Consider the following 16,158-nt stretch of genomic DNA (forward strand, 5'->3'; position numbering starts at 1 on the left):
CACCTGCGGCGTCGGCGGCGCCGTGATCGAATCCGACGGCGCCGGCAGTGGCGTCGAACGCGGATCAGCTGGAGCAGCCGGCGTCGAGCGAAGTCGAGTCGGCGCCGGCGAAGAGGGAAGCGGCGTCGATGTTCTCGGCGCCGGCAGCTGCCAAGACGGCGTCGCTGGGAAGAACGGCATAAACGGTGCTTGAGGGTAAACCTGCGGCACTCCCAGATTGAAAGCCATCGGACCCATAGGTGCACCAGAGGTATACATGGCCCGTGAGAACACCCCATACATTGCATTGAGATAATGCGAGGGGTCCTGACCTGGAGTAGGGAAAGCAGGATACTGGTCAGGTAGCACCGGACTCGGGCCTATCGGCGCCGACGGTGGAGCAAGCGGCGTCACAGACTCACCCGGAGCCTGACGATCCTCATCCTGGGCCGGAGTCGGAGACGGAGCCGAAGGACTTGCAGGATCTGGAGATGGAACCGGCGCTGGAGATGACACCGGCACCGGGGATTCAGCCGGAGCCGGCGAAGGCACCGGAGAAGATGGAACCGGAGGCGAAGTCGGGACAGGAGAAGGAGACACTGACTCTCTCCGACGTCGAGCTGGCGATTTCGACTTTGACGTCGAAGCCTTATGATGCGACGAATGCCTCCTCTTTTTCTTATGCTTCTTGCTCTTTGAAGCATGTCCCGAAGTAGACTTGGAAGCCGACCTCGACCTCAACCTGGATCTTCTTCTTCTTCCTCTTTTCTCCTTCTTCTTCATCCGGGCGATAAAGAGCTTTGCTTCTCTCTCCTTAAGAGCCTTCACGCTCATTTTCCTGCAACTCGAACAACCTCCCACATCATGGTCCGAGGACAAACACCAAACGCAATCGTCGTGCGGGTCGGTGATGGACATGTGCTTGCCACATTCTCGGCAAGGCTTAAATCCAGACTTCCTTGTCGACATTTTCAGAACATAGACAGAGAAACCCAGAAAACATACAAAGTAACCAGAACAGCTACCAGTAACGATTCCCGAAATCCGTTGGCGTCGTCGGCGCGGAAAAAAGGGAACTGACGTCATCACGCCGATGGGGTCTTCTTATGGAGCCGGTGACGTCAGCGGAGTCGCGAGCGGAGCCGTGTCTCTGTGACGTCGCCTTCGACCGCATCGGCGTGGACTGCTACAAAAGTTTCCGAATGTTGCTGGCGCAGGGGATATTCACAAGGTGAGGAATCCACTGGCAGATGTATCCATCAGAAGCCAAGATATCGGCCAGGTGAATGTTGCGCTTTAACAAGTGTCTGTTACTTTAACAAGTGACTGTGAGAAGTTGGCCTGGTATATGATGTTCACTAGTTAAAGTGACCACCTTGTACCATGCCAAGCAACCCTTATGGTGTGGTTGTAAGTCAACCTTTTTGGACTAGCTGCCCTAGTGGTAGCGTAGGCTAAGCAGTCTTTGAGGCTAAACTCGTGAAAAGTGTTAAGCAAGCTGTTTTACCAAAAGTAACCCCCTTTTATACCAATGAAAGGACACCACACAGATATATATTCAAAATATATATGTATTTATTTCTCAAAGTAACCCGTAGTCTCTTTATGAGCACAGGAGCACAAATCGTCAAACAAGATTACAGTAGAATACACAGAAGTTGCACGTTATATGGATAGGCCCTGGTGGCCACTCAAACCATATACCAAAATAGTGGTATAAGTACCACGAACAGAAAAGGGGAAAGGCCTAGGGCCTCTAGAATCGCTGGGCCTACAAGGAGCAAACTTCAGTTAGTGACCAGGAGGTCCACGGGTTGCGTGTGCAGAGCAAATAGTCACACGCGGGCTCCCATAGGTTTCAATGGGTGCGTAAAAAGTACAAAGTTACTGCAAAGAGGATCTTCCGGATGGACTAGGAACTTAAGATGGGAAACACAGACACTAGAGATGATTCTCTACACTTGGGCACCGGAGTGCCAGCTTTACCTCACCCACAGGAAGCGGGTGCATAGGCGTCGAAGTGCGTCGGGTTTCTTCTATCTGTTCAATGGAGCCTGTGGATAAAGATGCTGCAGGCGGCCGGTCCGGAAGAGATGCGGTGGATCCAAGAGTGGATCGGAGATGTTGAAGACCTGTAAGCAGATGGGACAGTGTTCACGGTCACTAGCCAGTGACCAGCGTGGCACCAGGTGGGTACCAGGCGATGTCGGGTGCAAACAGGAAGAAAGGTGTAGCTTGCCTCTGCAGCCACGTGGTCCCTGAAGGTCGACGACGTCCAGGAGTCGGTTCACGAGCTGTCCCACGCAGGCTCTCGCTGTCGGCGGTGTCGGCGACTTGATCGAAGCAAACAAACCTTGGCAAAAGCAATTGTTGTAGGAAATGAAATAAGCTGATGGTTCTGACCAGCAAGGTCAGAGTGACTGCTCCTTTGGAGGGGAGCAAGGGCCAGTCTGGAGCAACCAGACCAGCGGTGTATTTCGTGAAGTTCGTCGCCAAGATGGCCACTAGCCAGCGGGCCAGCAACCGGTTAGGCGTGTCGAGTGGCAAAATGCAGAAGGGCCCCACGCAGATCGTGGAGATGCTGGAGGGCTCACCTTTGGTGCAGATGCTGCTCGGATGTTGGGCTTCTCAGATCCCAAAGCACAACTTGGAGGGAGCCTCGGTTGTTGCACTTGTCAGCTTGTCGTAGTCGTTTCAAGATGGCTGGCTCCACATGTCTCGGTGCCTCCACGGGTCTCCTCTTTTCAGGGACTGTGGATCGGGCGGTGAGAGGTCTGGAGGTCCAGGTCTTGTCAGTCTCTGGGCTCGGGCTCCGGCGGGAGGTGGCGGCAAAGCAGACGTTGATTCGCTGGATGGTGCTTGCGTTAGCAAGGTGGTCACTCCCTGACCACAGGGGAGATTGGCTTCAGTCCTCTGTGCGGCAGAGCGTCGAAGTTCCCGTCTTCTTCTTAGTTTCAAGTTGATTCCAGGATGTCTGAAGTCTTAGGACACAGCTCCTACCTTTAAGCGGATTCTAGGAGCCGGACTACCTGCTAGGTCACTCCCTAAGGGTGGGCCCAGGAAGGGGGGTGGTTACACCCCCAATCCTTTGTCCAGCTCGCCCCAGGCCCGGGACTGGTGTGCCCCAGGACCGGTTTGAACTGGCATATGCACCGAGGCTCCTTGTGAGCCTCAGGCATGTCTGGTTTCTTTCAAGACCTACCTGACCAATACACAAAATCCTGTCTGGGGTGGTGCACGCACCTCCCCTGGCAGGAAACCCTTTGTCCAAACCTCCCAAGCTGGAAGGACTCCCAGCAGCAGGAGGGCAGACTTGTGTCTGTGGTGGCAGCATCCATTTTGTGGAGCTGAGGCTATGTCTGATTTTACCCGGGTTTCAGGTACTGTACATGTCGTGTCCCTCTAGAAGGGTGGAATGCTAACCCCGTCGCCAGAATTGGCGAGGGGTTAGTATTCCAATTCGTATGACACCTTACTCGACATGTTTTGATAAAGCCAAACCAAAGTTAGCATTTAACCGCGAGGTTCATAATGCACTTAAGAGTATATGGTATGACGATATCTGGAAACAGTAGAAGGAAGTTGTTCCGACCACTGCAGACAGGCTCAGCTCATGCCAGAGCACCATCTCACATGGAACCAAGCACTCTGCCTTCAGGATTGTTAAGGCCTGCCATAGGAGTGACTTATAGGTTACCAGGTGTCCCATTTAAGGTTAGGTATAGGTATACTACACCTAAGTAAGAGGTGGTTACACCAACTTACCCCAGCTGAGTGATCAGCCAGTTGTGTCAAATTTGTTAGGCCAGTCCAGGGGTGGCATAATACATGCTTCAGCCCCTGGTAGGCCTTAGATACACCAATGCCCTGGGTACCTAGTGTACACTGGTACAGGGGCTCACAGGGTGATCCACTTCCAATGGGTTATGCACCTAGGGTGCATAGTGTGAATTTAGTAGAGAGAACAGCAGGCTGGGGGTCTGATTGGCAGGCCCACAGCCTCAATATGTCAAAAACCAGTGAAGCAAAAAGCAAAAATTTGGGGTGACCATAGGATAGCAGACCCTACTCTCCTACACAACCCCCCCCCCCCCCAAACGCAGGGACATTAAACTAGCCTTGACCAGTCTCGTCTTCATGTCCTAAGTGGAAGTACCTGGAGAGACCATCTGCATTCCCATGGTCAGTACCTGGCCGGTGCTCCACTGTAAAGTCCATCCCCTGTAGGGAAATGGACCACCTAAGCAGTTTGGGGTTTTCACCCTTCATCTGATTTAGCCACAAGAGGGGCTTATGGTCGGTCTGAATCTTGAAGTGAGTGCCAAACAAGTATGGCCTCAGCTTCTTCAGGGCCCACACCACAGCAAAGGCCTCCCTCTCAATAGCTGACCAATTCTTCTCTCTGGGGGTCAACCTTCTGCTAATAAAAGCAATGGGTTGGTCTTGACCATCTACATTAAGTTGTGACAGCACAGCTCCCACACCCAACTCAGAAGCATCTGTTTGGACAATAAACTCTTTGGAGTAGTCAGGACTTTTCAGGATAGGTGCAGAGCACATGGCTTCCTTCAGGTCATCAAATGCCTTTTGACAGCTTACTGTCCACTGAACCTTTTTGGGCATCTTCTTGGATGTCAGATCATTAAGAGGAGTCACAATGGACCCATAGTTCTTAACAAACTTCCTGTAGTACCCAGTCAAGCCCAAGAAAGCTCGAACTCGAGTCTGGGTGGTTGGAGGGGACCAGTCCTTTATGGATTGTATCTTACTCTCCAGTGGTTGAACTTGGCCTCCACCTACAAGGTGGCCCAAATACACAACCTTACTCTGCCCTATCTGGCACTTAGTAGCCTTGATAGTGAGGCCTGCCCTTTGCAGAGCCTCAAGAGCCTTCTTCAGGTGGATCAGGTAATCCTCCCAGGTGGAGCTAAAGACAGCAATGTCATCAAGATATGCTGCACAAAAGTCATCCAACCCAGTAAGGACTTGGTTCACCAGCCTTTGGAAGGTGGCAGGTGCATTCTTCAGACCAAAGGGCATCACCACAAACTGATAATGCCCACCTGGGGTTGAGAATGCTGTTTTGGCCTTGGACTCCTCAGCTAATCTGATTTGCCAATAGCCAGCTGTCAAGTCAAATGTGCTCAAAAACTTAGCAGAAGCTAGTTTGTCTATGAGCTCATCTGCCCTTGGAATAGGGTGTGCATCTGTCCTGGTGACAGCATTGAGACCCCTGTAGTCCACACAGAACCTCATCTCTCTCTTGCCATCTTTGGTGTGAGGTTTGGGGACCAGAACCACTGGGCTAGCCCAGGGGCTCTCTGAGGGTTCAATGACACCTAATTCCAGCATTTTATGTACCTCAGCCTTTATACAGTCCCTGACGTGGTCAGGTTGTCTGTAGAGCTTGTTCTTTACAGGCAGACTGTCACCAGTGTCCACAACATGGGTACACCAGTCAGTTTGGCTAGGTATTAGGGAAAACAGATGTTGAAATGATTGTAGAACTTGTCTACATTCTGTCTGCTGATGGGCAGTGAGGTTGCCTCCAAGGGTCACTCCTTCAACTGAGCCATCTTCAGGGTTTTGAGACAACAGGTCTGGGAGAGGGTCACTCTCTTCCTCCTGTCCCTCATCTGTAGCCATGAGCAAGCCCATGTCTGCCCTGTCAACATATGCTTTTAACCTGTTAACATGGAGTACCCTGTGGGGACTCCTGGGAGTTCCTAGGTCCACCAAGTAGGTGACCTCTCCCTTCTTTTCCAGGATTGTATGGTGTCCAGACCACTTGTCTTGGAGTGCTGCTGGGGCCACTGGCTCCAACACCCATACCTTCTGTCCTGGCTGAAACTCAACCAAGACAGCCTTTTGGTCATGCCAAGCTTTCTGTAAGGCCTGGCTTGCCTCAAGGTTTTTGGATGCCTTCTCCATATACTCAGCCATCCTGGAGCGGAGACCAAGTACATAGTCCACTATGTCTTGCTTAGGCTTTTTGAGAGGTAACTCCCATCCTTCCTTCACTAAACACAGCGGGCCTCTTGCAGGGTGCCCAAACAACAATTCAAAGGGGCTGTAGCCAACCCCCTTTTGTGGGACCTCTCTGTAAGCAAACAGAAGGCAGGGTAGAAGGATGTCCCATCTTCGCCTGAGCTTTTCAGGTAATCCTTTGATCATACCCTTCAGGGTCTTGTTGAATCTCTCAACAAGCCCATTGCATTGTGGGTGATAAGGGGTGGTGAACTTGTAGTTGACACCACATTCCTTCCACATAGCTGTCAAGTATCCTGACATAAAGTTGGTACCTCTGTCAGATACTACCTCCTTAGGAAAACCCACTCTGGAGAATACTCCCAGCAGGGCCCTGGCCACAACAGGAGCTGTAGTGGTCCTAAGGGGAATTGCCTCTGGATACCTGGTGGCATGATCCACTACCACCAGTATAAATCTGTGCCCAGATGCAGTGGGAGGATCCATGGGACCCACTATATCTATTCCCACTCTTTCAAAGGGGACCCCCACCACAGGTAGTGGTATTAGGGGGGCCTTTGTTGTGCCACCTGATTTGCCACTGGCTTGGCAGGTCACACAGGAGCGACAAAACTCCTTTGTATCTTCATTCATATGAGGCCAGTGAAAGTGAGGGACAAGCCTGTCCCAAGTCTTGTTCTAGCCTAAGTGTCCTGCTAAAGGAATATCATGGGCCAAGGTAAGAAGGAAGCCCCTAAATTGCAGAGGTATAACCAACCTCCTGGTTGCACCAGGCTTGGGGTCTCTAGCCTCTGAATAAAGGAGCCCTTCATCCCAATACACTTTATGGGTACCTTGAGCATTCCCAGCAGCCTCAGCAGCAGCCAGCTGTCTGAGGGGTTCAAGAGAGGGACAGGATAACTGAGCCTGCCTCAAGTCAGCCCTTGAAGGTCCCCCTGTCCCCAGAAACTCAACCTGATCAGGTTCAAGCTCTTCAGGGACAGTTCCTTCAGGGTTCTCTAGATCAGCTTCCTGGGAAGGTTGATCATCACTCTGAGGCAGGGGGGAAGGCACAGCCTTGACCCTCCTGTTCTTCTTCTTGGTAGGTGCTTGGTCCATTGTTCCAGGATCCAAGACCTGTGGTTCAGTAAGGCACTTTTTGGCCTGTGACCTGGTCACAGCAAGGACATGTGGTGATATACCTAACATCTCTGCATGTGTCCTGTACTCCACTTCAGACCATAGAGAACTCTCTAGGTCATTGCCCAACAAACATTCTACTGGGAGGTCTGCACTAACCACAACCCTTTTGAGGCCAGTTACCCCTCCCCACGAGAAGTTAACAACTGCCACACTATGTGAAGTAGTGGCATTTCTGGCATTGGTCACCAGGTAGTTCTCACCTGGTATGTACTGTCCAGGGTCCACAAAGCCTGGTGTCACCATAGTGACACTGACACATGTGTCCCTGTAGGCTTGAGCCACTTGTTCATTAATTAAAGGGGTCTGTCTGTACTTGCCCAGGTTACTGGGGCTCACAGTCAGGGACAAATCAATGTCCCCATCGCAGATCAGGACTGCCTGTGTCAGGGTTCTGTCTAAGTCAGAATCTCCTTCAGTTCCCATAGTGATTCCCACTACACCCTTTGTCTGGGGACCAACACTGCTAACAGTAGTACTGGGAGCAGGTGCCTTAGAGGCAACAGTGTTGGGGGCTCCACCCTTTTTGCAATCACTAGTCCAGTGAGTTGTATCTTTGCAATGATTGCACCAGGGTTTCTTTTGACCTTCTTTCTTCTTTTTGGACTGTTGGGACCCACCCTCCTTAGCAGTAGTGTGGGGCCCCGTTGAAGACTTCTGGTCTTTAGATTTCTGATCTCCACACTTTTGATCTGTTTTCTTCTGATCACCCCCTTGGCCCTGGTTCTGGTTCTTTTGCTTAACCCTGGTTCTGACCCATTTGTCTGCCTTCTTTCCCAATTCTTGGGGAGAGGTCAGATCAGAGTCAACCAAGTGTTGATGCAGTTGCTGGTTTTGACAGTTATTTAAAATCTGTTCTCTCATCATCAAATTATACAATCCTGTAAAATCAGATACCTTACTTCCCAGCAACCAACCCTCCAAAGCCTTAGTGGCACATTCAATGTATTCAGACCAGTCCTGAGTCTGTGTCTTTTGGGTGTCTCTGAACATTAACCTGTACTGTTCAGTGGTTAAGCCTAACCCATCAACTAGGACACTCTTCAGGACTCTGTAGTTTCTGACATCCTCTTCTCTAACAGTGAGGAGTCTGTCTCTGCCTCTTCCTTCAAAGGAGAGCCAGAGGATTGCTGCCCACTGGTCTTCAGGAACCTGCTGTACTTTGCAGGCTCTCTCAAGAGCAGTTATCCATTTGTGGATATCATCCCCACTTTTGTAGGGGGGCACAACCTTAGACAGGTTCCTATTATCAAAGACCCTATCTTTGTCCTTAGGGACAATGCTGCCACCAGTGGGTATAGACCCACTCTCTCTAGGTTGCCTAGCCTTGTTCAGTTTTTCTTCCATCAGGGCTACCTCTAGCTCCTGCTTCCTGATCCTCAGCTGGGCTTCCTGCATTCTGGCCTCATGTTCCCTCCTCTGAGGGGTGGTCATCCTTTTCCTGGAGTGACCTTGAGAGCCTCTAGAGCCATGAGAAGCATTGGATTCACCTGAGCGATTCCTTTGCCTCCCAAGCCCTGTGTTAAGTCCACTGGGGAGATCCAATGGGGTGAACCCACTGTCAGTCCCCAATAGCCTTAGTTTAGCTGGGCCAAGTATAACACTTGGCACTGGGCTAGTTCTCCCTTCATCCTCACTCACATCTGTATCCCCATCACTTTCCTCCTCTGTAGTATGGTGTTCATCTAAGGGATGGCTATTGGAAGGGGGTACCTCAGTGGCATCTTCAGAAGGGGGGCCTCCTGTTCCTGTCCCTAAGGGGGCTAACTGGGAAGCTTTCTCGAGCTCTTTCTGATTTTCATCATTCTGTAAGAGTTCTCTGAGCTCAGCAGAGGTAGGGTTCTTGGGCTGTTTAAGGCCTCTAAGAGTTGCCAAATGCCTGAGCTCATTCTGATTTAGGGTAGCAAAGATGGATGGTGCCCTCTTGGGGTCACTCTCAACAGAGATGGGTACAGTGGACCCCTCTGCCCCAGCCATTGCTCTTAAGTGTGGGTGGACGTGTTGCAATTTACCTACACTTGGGTTTACCTACTAAACCTATCTAGTAGTTGTAGTCAGGGTGTGCTACTCCCTTTGCTCTACAACAACTAAGTTCAGTAGAACTTAAGTATATCTAATCTTGTTTTATATGTACCTACAGGTACCTATGTGATCTTTCAATTGGTAACCAAGAGATTACAATGGTAAAACACAGCAAGCTCAAATCCAACCGCTGCTCACCAATGTGAGAAGTTGGCCTGGTATATGATGTTCACTAGTTAAAGTGACCACCTTGTACCATGCCAAGCAACCCTTATGGTGTGGTTTTAAGTCAACCTTTTTGGACTAGCTGCCCTAGTGATAGCGTAGGCTAAGCAGTCTTTGAGGCTAAACTCGTGAAACGTGTTAAGCAAGCTGTTTTACCAAAAGTAACCCCCTTTTATACCAATGAAAGGACACCACACAGATATATATTCAAAATATATATGTATTTATTTCTCAAAGTAACCCCTAGTCTCTTTATGAGCACAGGAGCACAAATCGTCAAACAAGATTACAGTAGAATACACAGAAGTTGCACGTTATATGGATAGGCCCTGGTGGCCACTCAAACCATATACTAAAATAGTGGTATAAGTACCACGAACAGAAAAGGGGAAAGGCCTAGGGCCTCTAGAATCGCTGGGCCTACAAGGAGCTAACTTCAGTTAGTGACCAGGAGGTCCACGGGTTGCGTGTGCAGAGCAAATAGTCACACGCGGGCTCCCATAGGTTTCAATGGGTGCGTAAAAAGTACAAAGTTACTGCAAAGAGGATCTTCCGGATGGACTAGGAACTTAAGATGGGAAACACAGACACTAGAGATGATTCTCTACACTTGGGCACCGGAGTGCCAGCTTTACCTCACCCACAGGAAGCGGGTGCATAGGCGTCGAAGTGCGTCGGGTTTCTTCTATCTGTTCAATGGAGCCTGTGGATAAAGATGCTGCAGGCGGCTGGTCCGGAAGAGATGCGGTGGATCCAAGAGTGGATCGGAGATGTTGAAGACCTGTAAGCAGAGGGGACAGTGTTCACGGTCACTAGCCAGTGACCAGCGTGGCACCAGGTGGGTACCAGGCGATGTCGGGTGCAAACAGGAAGAAAGGTGTAGCTTGTCTCTGCAGCCACGTGGTCCCTGAAGGTCGACGACGTCCAGGAGTCGGTTCACGAGCTGTCCCACGCAGGCTCTCGCTGTCGGCGGTGTCGGCGACTTGATCGAAGCAAACAAACCTTGGCAAAAGCAATTGTTGTAGGAAATGAAATAAGCGGATGGTTCTGACCAGCAAGGTCAGAGGGACTGCTCCTTTGGAGGGGAGCAAGGGCCAGTCTGGAGCAACCAGACCAGCGGTGTATTTCGTGAAGTTCGTCGCCAAGATGGCCACTAGCCAGCGGGCCAGCAACCGGTTAGGCGCGTCGAGTGGCAAAATGCAGAAGGGCCCCACGCAGATCGTGGAGATGTTGGAGGGCTCACCCTTGGTGCAGATGCTGCTCGGATGTTGGGCTTCTCAGATCCCAAAGCACAACTTGGAGGGAGCCTCGGTTGTTGCACTTGTCAGCTTGTCGTGGTCGTTTCAAGATGGCTGGCTCCACGTGTCTCGGTGCCTCCACGGGTCTCATCTTTTCAGGGACTGTGGATCGGGCGGTGAGAGGTCTGGAGGTCCAGGTCTTGTCAGTCTCTGGGCTCGGGCTCCGGCGGGAGGCGGCGGCAAAGCAGACGTTGATTCGCTGGATGGTGCTTGCGTTAGCAAGGTGGTCACTCCCTGACCACAGGGGAGATTGGCTTCAGTCCTCTGTGCGGCAGAGCGTCGAAGTTCCCGTCTTCTTCTTAGTTTCAAGTTGATTCCAGGATGTCTGAAGTCTTAGGACACAGCTCCTACCTTTAAGCGGATTCTAGGGGCCGGACTACCTGCTAGGTCCCTCCCTAAGGGTGGGCCCAGGAAGGGCCCACCCTTCCTGGGCCCACCTTGTCCAGCTCGCCCCAGGCCCGGGACTGGTGTGCCCCAGGACCGGTTTGAACTGGCATATGCACCGAGGCTCCTTGTGAGCCTCAGGCATGTCTGGTTTCTTTCAAGCCCTACCTGACCAATACACAAAATCCTGTCTGGGGTGGTGCACGCACCTCCCCTGGCAGGAAACCCTTTGTCCAAACCTCCCAAGCTGGAAGGACTCCCAGCAGCAGGAGGGCAGACTTGTGTCTGTGGTGGCAGCATCCATTTTGTGGAGCTGAGGCTATGTCTGATTTTACCCGGGTTTCAGGTACTGTACATGTCGTGTCCCTCTAGAAGGGTGGAATGCTAACCCCGTCGCCAGAATTGGCGAGGGGTTAGTATTCCAATTCGTATGACACCTTACTCGACATGTTTTGATAAAGCCAAACCAAAGTTAGCATTTAACCGCGAGGTTCATAATGCACTTAAGAGTATATGGTATGACGATATCTGGAAACAGTAGAAGGAAGTTGTTCCGACCACTGCAGACAGGCTCAGCTCATGCCAGAGCACCATCTCACATGGAACCAAGCACTCTGCCTTCAGGATTGTTAAGGCCTGCCATAGGAGTGACTTATAGGTTACCAGGTGTCCCATTTAAGGTTAGGTATACTACACCTAAGTAAGAGGTGGTTACACCAACTTACCCCAGCTGAGTGATCAGCCAGTTGTGTCAAATTTGTTAGGCCAGTCCAGGGGTGGCATAATACATGCTTCAGCCCCTGGTAGGCCTTAGATACACCAATGCCCTGGGTACCTAGTGTACACTGGTACAGGGGCTCACAGGGTGATCCACTTCCAATGGGTTATGCACCTAGGGTGCATAGTGTGAATTTAGTAGAGAGAACAGCAGGCTGGGGGTCTGATTGGCAGGCCCACAGCCTCAATATGTCAAAAACCAGTGAAGCAAAAAGCAAAAATTTGGGGTGACCATAGGATAGCAGACCCTACTCTCCTACAGTGACTAATACAATTCCAGAGTACGAAAGCGTCCGTGCTGAGCCACAAGGCGCCACCTTCCGGCACATAGAGATTCTGTTGATACTTTTCCAGATCCCGTCTGATGACTGGGGAATTTTCAAAAGAGGAATCTGTGGCTAGACGTCTCGATAAGAAAACATTGCGCGATAGGTGAGGAGCCTCACACCACATACTGCCTTTACAAACTTCATCTTAGAAAAGTCCCAAACTTCCTCTCCAAACCCATCCATGACACTTTAGTGAATTTAAGACTAAAATTTACAAACCTCCGCTTCTTAATGCTCACGAGTGAAACTTCAGATGGTACATAACTACTGCTCTGCTGTTCTTACCCGAGGCAAAGAGAGATTATTTGTATATGGTACTGTGCGCAGGTGGGACAGGCAGCTCTATTTAAGGAAGGGCTTGAGCCAAAACAATTCTGTTTGGGTTGTAGCCCATACTGCGGCGATGCCCATGTAGATTAGTCTTGCCCAGGACCTGAGATTTGGGAGTTGCTGTTATCTACTTAGTCCAAGAATAACCACTACCAAGTTCAAATGCTCCAAAATGTTTCTTGTTCAGGCAGATGTTTCCCTCTACTATTGCTGCATGATCTATGATGCACAAAGGCTGCTAAGTTGTGATTTACTCCAGCAAAAGGGTGTACTCGTGTGCCCCAACACAGCGACTGAAAGAGCAAGATTGGCCTTAGAAAGTTATGACTCACTTGATCCTGAGGACAGTCATGGCACTATCCCGACGGTCCTGCCAGAGGGCATGAAGAAAAGCGATGGCAGCGCGATGCAGGAGAGGGGGACACCAGTAGTGCCCCTGCTGCTTTGAGTCAATCAGTTCCAGGACCACCTGCAAGCAACTCCACTCCCCCAGGGTGAATTCCTGCAGAAAAAGCAAAAACAGCAGGCAATCAGTGGCAGATGTTGGCAAAAGATTTGTTGCACCCACAGTCTAACTGACAAGCCATCTAACCTTAGACCCTTCGCTCGCATCTTTCACTTCAAGGTTCAGGAAGAGCTCAATTAGACCTGGCTGTGTTTCCACTGCAACTGTGAGGAACTCCAATATCATGACCTTAATGCGCATATCTTCTGTTCGACTTTGCATGCGGGTGAGGAATGCGTCGCGGATGGCAGCAGCCTCAGTTCCAAGACAGGCGTACACAGACATTGGGGCTACCTGTATAGTAACAAAGTAAAAATATTTACTTCATGAGTGATTGGCACCAAACAACCATTGCACACACACATCAGAGGATAGGCCCACTTTGAGACTTAGGACTGTGTGAAAAGCTCTGAAGAAATCTGGAGAGAAAAGGTGAATTTCATCCAGACGTACCACTGTCCTGGTCAGTTTTGCAAAGTGCACATCCCACCGCACGCTGTCAGCAGCCTCTCGGTGGCTGGTGCAGGAGACAACACAGGGAAAAAGGTACAAAGATACTGTATTTCTTCCTTGGATGGGAGTGAATCAAGCCAACACCCAATAATACTCCGCACATCTATGAGCTAACACAGTCTGACACCCTTCAAACAGGTGAATAAGCATGGTCCTACCGTAGCGAGACGTTTCAGTAGTTGGATGGCAAGACGCGGAAGGGCAGGGTCATGCTTGTGGTAGATATATTTGGCCAAGACAGCAATCAGATTATTGCCATGAGCTCCTGCAGGGAAAAGAGAGCCAGGCATTAAGAGAGATGAGAATGGGGCGGAGGGGGAGATAGAGAATAGGCTCAAAAGAGACGGGAGAGCTGACATCAATTACATGACAAAGTAGTAGAGAATGAAAGAACCCAATATTCTGAAAGATAATAATTTTTACATGTGAAAATGTTACATACCTGTTACTACAGCGCTCAAACATCAACAAAATTGATTGATTCCAATCTTTTAGACTAATTCCCAGACATCCGCCTGGGAGTTTGCAGATAAATGTTGTAAATATCAGAACTCCTAAGCACATTAGAGTTAAAAGTGCGACAAAACCGGTCATGTAACATTCTAGCAATAAAGGGAGTTTACCAGGAAATATATTCCATGAGTCACACAGGACAGCCTCCTTCCACAACAAAGGTAACACCTATCATTTTTTATCACAATATAAAGCCCCAAATAACTATTCTATCCCCCACGTGGAGTTAGGGTAAGAACAGAGGGAGAAAGGACGGAAACAAAAGAGGGGATAAAAAAGAAAGAAGATACAGACTGGCAGGAAACTATAAAGCAGCCAAGGAGGGAAAGAAAAGCACACATTAATCTCTTACTACAGTCCAACACACAAATCCTCCAAACTCCGCGCGTAGCCCTTTAGGCTCCTGAGAGGGCTCAATCAATGTTACAGGTCACAATAATGCAACGCTAACATACTTCAAGTGTGTGAGCCATGATCGAGTTGATTTTTGTTGTTGAAAAAGTTGTGCTCATAAGACTGCGGGAGGGTTACATGTGAATGCATAAAAACTGCCAAAAAAGGAAAACTGTAGGTAAATTAAGTAATATTCTACTCCAGTTTCAAAAAATCTTTGAAGACTTTTTGGGGGGATCTGGGGACGTTGGATGTTACTGGGCATTAGATTTAGGAGTAATGTTGTTTAGCACTGGTGTCCCCAGGCCATAATTCTGGCAAATTTCAAACTGGATGGCCTTGTGCCTGTCTTAGGCTCTTGACACACTCCAGGGGACATATTACACGTGAAGCGCATTTTCATTGTCTGCGCCAGGCGCACCTTTAAAAAGGTGCGCCGGGCATAAACAGTGAGAATGTGCCTTATTATGATGAATGCTCTGCCCCCAGGGCAGCCGCGAACTCGTGCTGCCTTGGGGCAGCGCATTCAGGAGAAAAACAGAGTGGTTGCTTTACAGCCATTCCGTGTTTTCACTGTAAGGGCAGCAACCTGCCTGTGCTTTTAAAGGGGATTAAAGATTCCCTTGCAGGCGGGTGAACTCAGTGACTGCACCCGCCTGCAAGGGGATGTCTGAAGAGTCCATGGGACCCCCTTTTCCCCCGCCAGAGGGCTACTTTCAGGTGGCACACTGTCAGTGGCCCTCCTGAGGGCTTCTTTGCCTCTGTGCCCACGTCAGTAATACGGCATGGGTGCAGAGGCAAAGGGATTCCCTCATTTGCATGGGGAACGCCCCCATGCAAATGAGGGAGCACCCCCTTGAAGACAGAGCTGGCGCTTTATGTGCACCAGTGCTACTGGTATTACAGAAGGGGCCCCAAAGAGTCTGTGGCCCTGCTGGTAAAAACAAAGTGCCCCGGGGGTGCGCAAAGCAGGTTCTAATGCCCATTGCGTCCCTCGGGGCACTTTATGTAATATGGACCCACGTAGAGGGTGAGCAGAGTTTGCACCAGCAGGTGGAGGGGCTTAGAAACTTGGAATGTGTGACGAACAAGTTACTTACCTTCGGTAACGCTTTTTCTGGTGGATACAGTATCTGCCTGTGGATTCCTCACCTTGTGAATATCCCCTGCGCCAGCATTCCACAGAACTTTTCTTTCCCAGCACTCCACGTCGACGTGGGCAACGTCATAATGTATCGGCTCCGCTCGCGACTCCGTACGACGTCACCGGAGCCATAAGAAGCCCACGTCGGCGTGATGACGTCAGTTCCACCCATTTTTTCCGAGCCTTCGAGGCGAACAGGCGACAACTCCCAGTATACAGTATACCAACACATATACATAACATACAAAGAAAAGGAATGCTAAATAAAAAAAGCATTTCCTACAAATGTACAAGAAAGTTTAAAAAACATTCCAACAAGACCTCTTTCATGGTATACAAAGGTGGACAACGGGGAGGCGGGTGGGTCAGTGAGGAATCCACAGGCAGATACTGTATCCACCAGAAAAAGCGTTACCGAAGGTAAGTAACTTGTTCTTCTGATGGATACATATGCCAGTGGATTCCTCACCTTGTGAATAGATTCCCACAGCAGTCCCCACTCCCGGAGGAGGGTGTCCACCTTCCTATACCAGAAAGTCTTGCAAGACAGAGCGTGCGAAGTGGCCCTCCCTCCTCATC

At 50.1% G+C, this 16,158-nt stretch overlaps 1 protein-coding gene across 2 annotated transcripts in view; it reads right to left on the bottom strand.

Moving 5' to 3' along the window:
- Window positions 1-16,158, bottom strand: part of NUP188 (nucleoporin 188) — a 1,223,536-nt gene that overhangs the window by 493,403 nt on the left and 713,975 nt on the right. For both annotated transcript variants that reach the window (XM_085614037.1, XM_085614036.1), the window contains exons 25-27: window positions 13,688-13,794; window positions 13,104-13,310; window positions 12,844-13,013 (exon numbers count right to left, since the gene is read on the bottom strand). In XM_085614037.1, coding sequence (XP_085470163.1) covers window positions 12,844-13,013; window positions 13,104-13,310; window positions 13,688-13,794 — 484 coding nt within the window. The remainder of the gene's footprint in view (window positions 1-12,843; window positions 13,014-13,103; window positions 13,311-13,687; window positions 13,795-16,158) is intronic.

Source organism: Triturus cristatus, chromosome 1_2 (assembly GCF_964204655.1).
Source record: "Triturus cristatus chromosome 1_2, aTriCri1.1, whole genome shotgun sequence".
Lineage (NCBI taxonomy): Eukaryota > Metazoa > Chordata > Amphibia > Caudata > Salamandridae > Triturus > Triturus cristatus.